Raw genomic sequence first — 12,001 nt, 5'->3', positions numbered from 1 at the left:
TGTTTGTATATAACACCAGTTAATTTATCAAATTATGCACTAATTTTCGTACTATTTGATATTATCTCGAAAAATGTATTTCATATATGCAAAAATAGCCATAGCCATATATTGTACAAATTTATATCTTTCTTGTAGTATAAAGAACTATTTCTTGGCAACTAGCTTCCGAAGGAATCTTTTGTTAAAGTACAGATTTTTTTCTGAGTAGGGAAGCAGTCTTCTACTGACACTTGAGTAGGCGACTGTTGCCCTGAAGATGGTGAGTTCAATGTCGATCGAAACGTCGGTGATATATTCGCCTTCGACGCGGCTAGAAGCCACAAGTCATGCACCCTCAGACAATGGCTGTGAAAGCTAATATATTTTATACGAACAGTACATGCGTGCTGTGGGCTCTTGGCAACAATTCCAGCCACAGCCGTAAAAATCACACGCAAAAGTAAAAGAGATAAAGGTTTGCCAATTATTAGAATCCAGAGTCTACAAAATAATTGAGAGAAATATAGAGTAATGAGCTAATCCATCCACGGAAGCAAAAATTACACAGGTCGAAAAACCAATAAACAGGACCGGAAAAAATTCGCAGTTTCCATTACCGCCAGGACAAACACAAACATCTTCTGGTTACTCGAACAGATGCCAACGAGTCCATTGGCTGCTGACTTGTAAAACTTCTCAACTGGGTAACTTTACATTCGAAAAGTTATCGGTTGAAGGCTTTTCATTGTCCCTAAAAAAACCCTTCAATAGCAAAACAGTTTAATGATAGAGAATTTGAATTTTAGCTTATCGTCACACGATTCCGCGATTTTTTCCGGTCTTTACCAATAAAAAAGTAAAAGTGCTTATACTTATTATTATGCTTGGGAGAAGAGTGCGCGGGAAGCAGGACCTACCTCTGTTGGAGCGGCGAGGCAGCAGGGAGTCGACTAGCCAGGACCACAGACACATGGCGGCGCTGGCGCTGGCTGGACGCGCGCTGCTTCTCCGAGATGCTGGGCGCGCTGCGAGGCGACAAGGCCGCGTGACGTCACCGGGCGCTAACGGCCATCAGCGTCACTCCACCCCCCTCCCCCTCACCCGTCAAGACCACGGAGCTACGTAGCGAGCAGCATTCGCTAACGGATATAAACATTTAATGGCTGTGCTGCGTGACTAGAAACTGGGAAAGGTCAGGTAATATCTGAGGCCACCAGGGAATATTTCTAATGACGAGGTCACAGAAAAATTTAAGTCATAGCAAAGACTTATTTTTTATCTGTACCGATTTCCACGTACACTTCGTTTCTTCCCCCTTTGCAGTCAGTGTTTTACACTCATTCTTTTCTTTTATTTATTTATTTTTTTTTCTGTAAGTATTTAGCACTTAGACCACGCGAATTTTCTTCAGTGTCATCTACAGTAATGCGATAAAATAATTGATAGTCACCTGTTGCAATAATAAAGTGTTATATGCTTACGATTCGCGATTTTAAGTTTGGCAAGGGAAATTATATATATATATATATATATATATATATATATATATATATATATGATCACATGTTTGCTAGCCACCCTGCTAGATGCGCGCGAAAATTCGCGTAATAATCTGTAAAAGTCTATACTATGAGTGTTTGCACGCCTTAACGAAAATTGTCACTAGTTCTCTAGTACTAGGATTATTTCGGGAATTTATTGGATAGCAAATTATACTTGAAGAAGCATATTACTGAACTAAGGGCGTGTCTGAATTCAGGTACGCAGCTGTGTACTTGCGACCTCGCGTACTTCACTTGCTTTGTGGGGTGCTTTAGGAATACGGGCAGGTTCCAGGTTGGCGTCTTCACGCGGCGTTAGCAAGCCGAAAAGGTTCTCTATTTTTAAAATAAATAAATGATATTAGAAAATAATGTTTAACTTAAATTAGTAATTTTCAATTCTTTATCGATGAATTTACAGCAATTTACTTTACGATTCTACATTTGTTTCATAGTTACGATCGGAATTTATGTGCATTAATTTAATGAAAATTACTTACAAACACGTTTAATATTTATTTATTTTATTCAATTCATTAAAAAACAAACATAATTGAAGTCAAAATTATTTTTAATGTCTTTAATTTACTTACATTTTACATCAAACATAACTTACGAAACGCTTTTCATTACTGGGCGACGATTCTTTAGCTTGAAGTACGTAAAAATACACAGATTTGTTTACTTGCATACTTCACTTGTAATTCGCACAGCCCTTGTGATGTCACTTGCGGGGACAAGTGCGTGTAAGTATGTACTTAAGGCGAATTCGGACACAGCCTGAAGTGTTCTTGACGCGCCCTTGCCGCCCCTGAGCCCCAGGCGAACAAGTGGTCACCGCATCACGTGTGAATCTGTTCGCGCATCTATAATACACGAAGAAAGTGGTTTAACGGTGTGTAGAAAAGTCAAATCTAGAAGCCTGAAAACTCGTTACTGTGATATTTTCATAGAAATCTATACATCGGGGACACCCACCAGCACAGACTCAGAAAGATGATCCTGTCTCCTGAGTCCCGCCAAACATTTTGAATTTGAAGTTGCGGGTCCTGCTCGTATTAGGTCCAATTTTATTGCAGATCTGTCACAACCGCGCCCTACTTGAGTTTGAGAACTACTTCAGGTTAATGTCAGTGATCGAAGCTGACTGATTCATCAGTGCTGATCCAATTTACAATAGAATCTTTTCACACCTGACTCCGATTAGAAGCTCCGGTCAACCCAGACCAATCAAAAGGGACGATCAAGTAAACATGTAAATATCAAAGGATCGTGGAAAGATAAGTAACCGAATTAAGTCAAATCGCACCAATTAACAGTTCAGAAAATGGAAAGTATTTACTTTTATTCAATAATTTTACGTGGAAAAAAATTCTTGGCTTCTCGTCCTTGTAAGTAATGATGTGCCCGACGTTTCGACATGTTTTGTTGCAGCCATCTCCAAGGGCGATTAACAATTTATTGATCGCTGACAGTGGCCACGACTGGAGGCGGCGGGTGAGGCCACTCACGATGAGTCAGCTCAGTCAGCGCTCAGTTGTATCCAGTTGTATCCAGTTGCCTGGAGTCTCCTCATGCCGGGACTTAGGCCCCGCCACCCCGGCACACACACGGTGTACACAGCTTCAGAATAAACCACGCGATTTGAAAATTTCTCAAGATATTCGAGTGGTGTCTTTTTATAATAAGCATTTAAGGTCACTCTGAGGACGGATAAATAGTCCTGTTTCCGTATTTAGTTTTTAAACTGTATTTTTGGGAAATTGCTAAAACGCGTGTTTTCGAAACATTTTTAAACACGAAACACGCGGTACTGATTATTTAAAGCACCCACGGGGGGTTCGCATCACACCTTTCTTTAACTTCATTTCTCCGCCATAAAACTTAATGGTCACCGCTCACATTCCATAGTTGTTATCTGCACGACGAGAAGACTGCGCCACGCGCCAGGTCAGAGGCGATGCCGCGCTATAGACCATCTCACGCTTAGACTGCAGGACACGGCTTATGGGGCGCGCTGTTGCCAGATTTATAACACGTTACAAATAGCTTCAGGTTGAAGTTCTAAGTACACGAGAAGCATTTTAAGAATCATTTTTAGTGATTTATAATTTTTTAGGCCTACACCTACTACAAGGCTTATAATCTGTAATAATTCGCCTCTTTTTAACTTAAAACAAGTAACGATTCATGCACATTCACTGATACGAATTCATACGAAAATGGTAATGTTCGCTTGATAAATTAATAAACAATTTCAAACAACTTCAATTTCAAATACTTAATATATTTGCCAACAGAGCGAGCAGAACAAATACATCTCTTACGGCAGTCACGAGTGTTCCACACTGCAATCTAAGAGTGGTTCGCTCTATAGAAGCACCAGCGAGCGTCGCACTTATCCCGCCTCACCAACACTAATACACCTCTGACTAGGCGGGTCCCTTCAGGTAGACCAACACTACGGTTGTTAATCTCCGTTGAAGATGTCTGCAACAAGGCTTGCATAAACGCGGAGAACTACTCCGCGACATGAACCCGGAAGCCAGGAAGTGGTTAGTGACTCTGACCATCTGTTGAGTGCGGTCGTAACTATTTCGTGCAACGGGCATGCGCTCGCTGAGACAGGTCACGTGTTTGCCAAGTGTTAGTGTGTTCCAAACATGTCTTGTATGTGATTTTCCCCCCAGATTCCCCGTCAACCCGTTTCTTAGTTCTCATTTCCAACACGTCCACTGATGTACTGATAAGAATTTGTTTCGTCCGCGCAACGTAGGTTTACACTCGCGTTGACCATGTCACCTTATTAAGAAATAGAAGTTTTAAGACACTCCAGCGATAAGAAAAATTGTTTCGCATAATTTCCACTACTTATTTTCTGTAGGACATTTTGAAGTTTCAATATTTGCAAATATTCGAAACTAACATTCTAAAACTTACAAAATGTGTTTTATTTTCCACCACGGGAGTAGCTTTAGTAAGTTCAACACACTAATCTCTCAGTTAAAATTGTTTAGCCAACTACCGTACTGCTCGTGGGCGTGCAACTAGACTGACACAACGCTGAGAGATCTGACCGAGAGTGTGACTCAAGGTCAGGAACCTAACTCACGGCCAGGCATTGCGGTGCATTATTGCCCGTAATGCAGCTTATTGATCAACCCGAAGCGGCCTGCCTATAGCGCGTCTCATCCTTGGATTGCACTGTGCGTTTAAGCTGTCCTTGTTTCGGAGTGCTCTGTTGTCAGAACACTCCATATAGTGCAAAACGTTTCAGACACGCCTTTGTAATGATTTTTTTTATGTATCCGAAATATTGTATTTTGTATGGTAAAATTTGTAATGAGAATTGTAGAAATACATTTTCATTTTGTATTAAATCAAGAGCACTATTCGATAAAATAGTGTATTTATTTATAAGGAGACTTAATTAAAATAAGCCAACTTGGTTTCAACTTTTTTAAACAATTTATTTAAATCGTTGAAATTTAAATATTTTCTTTTGTGAAATAATAATTTGTGTAAACATTTAAATGTAGTCAGAACGACTACAACTGTAATACCGTGGGTACTAATTTGTAGTCATACCAAATATACGAAATAATAAAATTATAAAACAAATTAAACTTATGATAATTAACGATGGTATACGAAAAAGTCTTATAAAACGTTTAAAGCTAACAAACAACAGTGTTCAGCATCTAAGCGTGAGACAGACTATAGAATCAACACGTTTCCACTCGGCAACGAAGAGGGAGTTATCTCATCTCGAATTTAGAGCCATCTGATACGTAAATTACAGAAATGGGTTACGTAAACAACCTGCTGATAAGATATAGGAAACACGAACTCATGAACTGCGTAGGTGAGTCCAGAGTGATGGTTACGACCCAGCGGAGCTGGCAACAACGAAGAAAGTTACTGTCTAGTTCACGCGAATCAAGCCTTATTAGCGAAACTTATTCGTAGTTGCTCTCACATTTTTTAATATGTTCCAGCAATAGCTCCCATATGTTTTTTAACATGAAAATTAAAAATAATTCTGAGCTAAAAAATAAAGTGTAGCTATATAGAGTTCACGCCTTACCAAAAAGCCTAACTGAACAGTCCGTTAAAAAGAAGCTGCTGGTGGATAAATGTAGTTCACTGGAAATCCGCAATTAAGGTGGACGAATACACTGGAAGAATAGAAGAAATCGCGGATAAAACTGTCAAGTTAAGCAACTAAAATCCCCGAAGAATTAAACTATTCAGTAAAACTATTTTAACAGAATTTGAAATAGATTAACACTGACTTGAAGCAAATTCCACGCTTACAAAAACAGACTGTACGGAAGCAACAAGCAGGCGGCCCCGGAGAGCTGGGGAACTACTTGCAGATGTGTGCCTGCGCGCTGGAGTGCGACTGGGATACGTCCGCGTGAACATCACGCCCGCGGATTTTACGAAAATAAACTGTAAGAAGAATAAGAAACGCAAAAGAGACCACAACACACACTGCTCGGGCATTAAACTTGTATTAGGGGCCGTTCATTACTTACGTAAGGGTCCTGAACCGAGGGGGGAGGGGTTTAAAAAATATCTACATGACCCACCTTGGGTGGTAAAAACCATTCTTACGTAATATTTTACTGTTTGACTGATTTCCTTTAAGATTGTTTCGAATCTAGTCGTTCACTATGTTATGCGATGTATTCCTCGTTTGTATTTTTTTTTTTTTTTTTTTTTTTACCTATTTGTTTCCTTACTTTACGATTGTTTCGATTCTTAACTTTAATTATAATAAGCATTTTTTAAAGACTACGCATCTATTTAAAAATAAATAAAAAAACTTTGATTTGTCAGATAATAACATTTTGTAGTATAAATGAACCTTTTCTAACGGTATTTAACGCTTTTGATGTAAACTAGGTTAAATCTTATGTAAGAAATCTTATGCGTCTTTACATCTGGGTTGGGGTTGGTGAGGGCAGGGACGACGTAATTAATGAACGGCCCCTCACGGTGCCCAACTGCAAAGACGGCGGAGGAGATACGCGAGACGCGATGGCCCTGTGTACCTTGAGGGCTGCGCGACCCACGCGCTGGAGACACACACGCCGACCACCGCCAGTTCCGCCGGGGCACTGACTGCGCTCACGCGTGCTCGCTGTCGCCCGCTAATCACCTCCGGCGGCTGGCCAATCAGCACGCGTGCGGAATGTACACCGCCGTCAACAAAAACAAACTACCTCGCGGGGTTCAGTGTTCAACAGGTTCTTTCTTGGTGGGATTCGAGGGCGGTAGCACTAGTTTCAAAAGTTGTTTTTCTTATGTAAACATATGTATTTGCTAATAATTTAAGTTCGATTCATCATATAATCATAGTTTATAGATCACACACAGTTTTATCAACTCAATACTTTTTCTATATATATTTAGAACCTTTAAGAATGGATTTATATTTTTTAATTAGCATTAACCGTGAGTTTAAAATCACGTCGTATAAAGTTTTCATTTTACTTTTTTTTAATTAATGACGATATCTTAAAAGTAAAAAGTCTTACAATAAATGCTATTTAAATGGTTCATTCAAAACTGTGAACCACGTGATTACATGTTCTCAGCTCATGCTAGGGTTGATATATAAATATAACTTAAAATCTTAACATCATTAAATAAACACTTATTTAATTGATACAACCATTTATAAACAACAAATTATTATAATATTTGTATGATTTCATTTTAATTTAAAATCAAAAAGAAAATCAAACAAATGAATGGAATAACTCCCTTAAATTGATGTTCTAGTGCGCTTTTGTTCATTTCACCGTCATATATTTTTTAACATTCAATTACTAGAGTCCTATATTTTTTAGCGAAAAAAATCTGACCTGTTATAAGCCTGAAATAAGGCGTGTCCGTTTCTTCCTTGCGATTGGCGGCTGTCTATGATAGAAGCCATTGTCTTACTTAACAAGGCCATTCAGGACGCGTTTGCTTGCGCTCAAAATTTCTGTGATTCGTGTGTCGAAAGTGGCCCTGAATCTGAAGAAAGATCGTCTCAAAATATTTTCGCGGAAATTGCATGCCCTTATAATTATTATAATTACTAATTATTTTTTTGTTTGTATCTAGACACTACTCAATGTATTTTAAGTTGTTTCATTTGGGTCTACTTAATTTCTTTCAGTTTTTTTTTCAATGGACCTTTTTAACATCACATCAAATGGATAACTCCTAAAAAAAAATACTTTATTATCTAAACTTACAAATATTTACCTGACAGACTCTTCAGTGCAACAAGAAATGTTTTTTAAATATTGAACAATTTCATAAAAAATTACTTTATAGCCAACACTATAACAGATTTTTTTAAATGTAACCACAAACATGTTTACACTTGAAGCCCAGTCATTAGTTAAAGTAGTTTCGCTCAGTGAAACACAGGCGGGATATATATATATATACTCGTATAGCATTGTGTGCAATTTGGAATGTAAACAAAACAAAATAAATAGTAAAGCGAAATTCTATTATGTGAAGAAATGGAGCAAAGTGCAATATGATCGGTGCGCTGCTCACTCGTAAAGATTTTGCGAAGTATGACTTGTCTGTGTGGTTGAATCTGAAATCTTGTTCTTAGCAAAACATTTAGTTTCTTCACTTTTCCCTAATTTTCCATTAATTTAAAATTACAAGAATAGTTCCAGTTGTATCCTAATGTTTGCTATCCTGCAAAGTAAACGCACTTGCACTGAGAAAACTAAAGACGGGAAAGGATAACAGAACATTTCCGTAAAAGGTTAACTAGGTGGAAGCTTCTAAACATACCTTCACTACAATGAATTGTATGACATTCCAAAACCAAAATTAAAAATGATTCCGTGGTTTCCAGAAGATCTGCCTCGACTCCAGCCAAGCTTATGCACATAATGCAGACCAGTGATCAAACCGTGGCCTTACATCCTCACAAGACGAGACGGACTACGCACAAGGAAGACGCCAAGTGGAACTGTTGTGACTGCTCGTTGTCTAGAGGATGCATTTATAACTTTCGGAAGACATCTCGCCTGAGTCTTTCATTCATCAAAAGAGCGATTTAAATTAAAATGAGATCAAATATTCCTAACACACTTTTCCTTGTAAGAATAAAATGGCTTTGTCATCCTAAACAGGAATATGGTAATGTAAATGTTTTAAAAAAAAGCCTTTACTCTATTGTTTATAATATAAATTTGTACCAAAGCTTTTTAAACTCAAAAACGTACATATTTTATAAATATTTTGTAACATATTTGTTGGCCAATCTAAAGAAAAAAGGAAATGTCATGTTTTGAATTATGTTACCGTTTTCATCTTTCAGAATAACTACAAAAAAATCTTCGTTGATAAAATATGTCATTGTAATGTTTCTGGTGATATTAATTAATGGTTAGGGACATGCAATTTTAGAGGAAAAAATGTCAAGAGATCGAGAGCGACTGAGTGTTATTTATGGACGTGTTTCGTGTTTGTTCGAGTTTTTTGGTTGGCACAAAGATATAGCCATCCATTGCGGAAGCAAACGTGCAGACGGCCGCCAATTGGAAGGAAGATATCGATGGCACGCGCAAACCTTATTGCAGTCTAATGAACGGTCAGTTTATTTCGCAAAAAAAAAAACCTAATATTTTGTATGAGAAGAGTGCGGGCCGCACACTTCACCTGAAATTACGATTGGCCCTTGATTAAAAAGAAATGTGAGCGAGTCTTTCAGTACTCGCCATCAGAAATGAGTGACATCTAACATCGGTAACAAGCAAGTTCATGTTTTCTCATGTCGCAAATACTCTTGTGATACGAAACTCGGACACGAAGTTTGACGTAGAATTCTTTAAAACAATACCATGCGAGATAAATATACACAAATTGTTTTTTTTTTTTCCCACTTCATTTCTAGACGCGAATCACACGTAGTTCCGCACCCGCCGCCAGAATGCGCTACCGGAGCAGCTGTGCCTACTATCGAATCATTCAATTTGCAGAGCGAAAGGTTAAAATATATAATTAAACTTCTCCGATAACAAAAACTGGCTTGGACCTTAATTTTTACAAGGAATTAGTCAAATACTGCCCAGTTTGTTAAAATTCATTAAGAAGTTAATACTATTTAGTTTACACGCACGTTAGATGACTATAAATTATTAAGTACTAAAGAATATTTGTACGATGATAAGTTTTATTTTTATTACCTACGCGAACTCATGGAAATTTATTCTTAAGAAACCTAATTAATTAAATATTATTTTAAGTAAAAATAGAATATATAGGCCTACCAAGTATGAAAATGTAGTTAATAATACTATAGCAATACGATAAACAAATAAAATGTTTTCATATATATATAAATATATATATATATATATATATACTATACATTTGCTTAATACACAATTTGAATAATCCAGTAATTTGTAATTTAAAAAGAAGTAAAAAGAACAATTTCCACTTCTGAGCCTTTACCCAGGGGTTTTCAGCATATTAACTGCGCACTATAACCACTGCGCTACCAAGCATTAGAAGAGTATGAAAGGAGAATATGTATTATAATATTGTAATAGGTTTTATATAACTTGGAATTAATGTTTTCTATGACTATTTTAATTTACCAAATTTATTAAAGTTTCATTTGGCACACCAATACTTTTGTATGTCCCTTAAGTTTTATGAAAATGAATATAGATGGGTATATGTTCATACATGTGGGTCCACCATCTTATTGTGAAAATTTCGTTGCATTTTGCGCGCGAACCGTAAAAATTCACTCTCATCATTTTTCCATAATGCGCCTAAAGAAGTATATATTGAAAACTTTCACATGTGATAATGTTTATTTACAAGTTGATGGTACTCAGACTGAAGAGCTCAGCATTGCCAAGCTAATCTGTAAGGGCCCGTCTCCGCTTGCGTGCTGTTGCAGAAACTCTGTTCCGTTAGATCCGGATCCGTATCCGTTTCCGTGTCATTGTAGAACGGGTTTACCAGCCGCTGCTTGCTGAAGGCTATCACCAGCCACCTCACAGCGTAGTGGGGACACTCGCCGACTTGCCAGCGCTGTTTCAACTTTCAGCAGCCACCAACCAACGATACATGGTCACGTGACCGGCCGGTAGCTGCTGGCAGCCAGCCTGATCACTCGGTAGCGCACAAGGCGCTGGCAGTGTATTTATCAGTTTTTTTGTGCGTGCCGAAAGGTAACTTGTTTCAAATCGCGATGACGGAGGTAAAGTGGTCTGGATATAGACATGGTTTTTTTTTAAAATTTATATAGGAAGTGTAAGTGCTTATGGGACACTTCTTCCAGTAAATGCATTAAAAGGGACGATAAGAACTCGGCTTTCAAGAAGCTTTCAAGAAGGTGATGGACTAATTAAATTCCGTGCAACTAAACGTTTATTTGGGGCCTTTGAAAAAATTAATGATAAGCATTCGAGACACATTTGAAACCCTGAAGTTCGCTGATGCTTCTAGCGCGGTATCGCCCCTAAGCACAAGGTTCTGATCTGGCGCGCAGTCTTATCGTCGTGCATAGGCCAACTATTAAATTTGAGCGGTGACCGTAACATTATATGGCGGAGAAATGAAGATGGTGTAATGCAAGACCTTTTCAAGGCACTTTCAAGAATCTTTATCTGTTGTTTTATACCTAAAAATTGCTCTGAAAACACGCCATTTAACTATATTGAACTCTTCTATAAGTACGGTTTAAAAACTTAATCCGGAAACAAAAGTACTTTTCGGCCCTCAGCGAATTCTTAAATGCTTTTCGTAAACAAACCCTTATTCAGATATCTAGAGTAGTTTCGAAATCACGCAGTTCACCGTATGTGCGCCGGGAACGGTACAGCCGACAGCTACAGCTACAGCTACAGAGGCTCACAGCCGGTTATCGCAGGCAGCGGGACTCAGCGCGGCGCTGACCTTGCGGGGCGGCTCGCGTCCTTGCCCGCGAGATAACACCCGCCCCGGGGCACGTACATCACGCGCCGTCGCGGCAGTGTGTGGCAGCGGCTCCTCCGCCCACTGGCTGCGGTGTAGTGTGCGAGCACCGGCTACTCCGCCCGCTGGCTGTGGCGTAGTGTGCGAGCACCGGCTCCTCCGCCCGCTGGCTGCGGTGTAGTGTGCGAGCACCGGCTCCTCCGCCCGCTGGCTGCGGTGTAGTGTGCGAGCACCGGCTCCTCCGCCCGCTGGCTGCGGTGTAGTGTGCGAGCACCGGCTCCTCCGCCCGCTGGCTGCGGTGTAGTGTGCGAGCACCGGCTACTCCGCCCGCTGGCTGTGGCGTAGTGTGCGAGCACCGGCTCCTCCGCCCGCTGGCTGCGGTGTAGTGTGCGAGCACCGGCTCCTCCGCCCGCTGGCTGCGGTGTAGTGTGCGAGCACCGGCTCCTCCGCCCGCTGGCTGCGGTGTAGTGTGCGAGCACCGGCTCCTCCGCCCGCTGGCTGCGGTGTAGTGTGCG

At 39.7% G+C, this 12,001-nt stretch overlaps 1 protein-coding gene across 4 annotated transcripts in view; it reads right to left on the bottom strand.

Moving 5' to 3' along the window:
- The window catches only part of LOC134527522 (caskin-2), a 386,358-nt gene that overhangs the window by 190,518 nt on the left and 183,839 nt on the right, over positions 1 to 12,001 (bottom strand). Inside the window, exons 1-2 of one of the 4 annotated variants that reach the window (XM_063360263.1) lie at positions 6,584 to 6,843; positions 900 to 1,007 (exon numbers count right to left, since the gene is read on the bottom strand). The exons of 2 other annotated variants lie outside the window; for them this stretch is intronic. In XM_063360263.1, coding sequence (XP_063216333.1) covers positions 900 to 954 — 55 coding nt within the window. In that variant the 5' untranslated portion in view covers positions 955 to 1,007; positions 6,584 to 6,843. Of the gene's footprint in view, positions 1 to 899; positions 1,382 to 6,583; positions 6,844 to 12,001 lie in introns of those variants that run through there. One more of the 4 variants, XM_063360264.1, reaches the window with a different exon arrangement.

Source organism: Bacillus rossius, chromosome 1 (assembly GCF_032445375.1).
Source record: "Bacillus rossius redtenbacheri isolate Brsri chromosome 1, Brsri_v3, whole genome shotgun sequence".
In the NCBI taxonomy this organism is placed as follows: Eukaryota; Metazoa; Arthropoda; class Insecta; order Phasmatodea; family Bacillidae; genus Bacillus; species Bacillus rossius.
The sequence above is the reverse complement of the archived record's forward strand: the minus strand, read 5'-3'. Positions and strand labels throughout refer to the sequence as shown.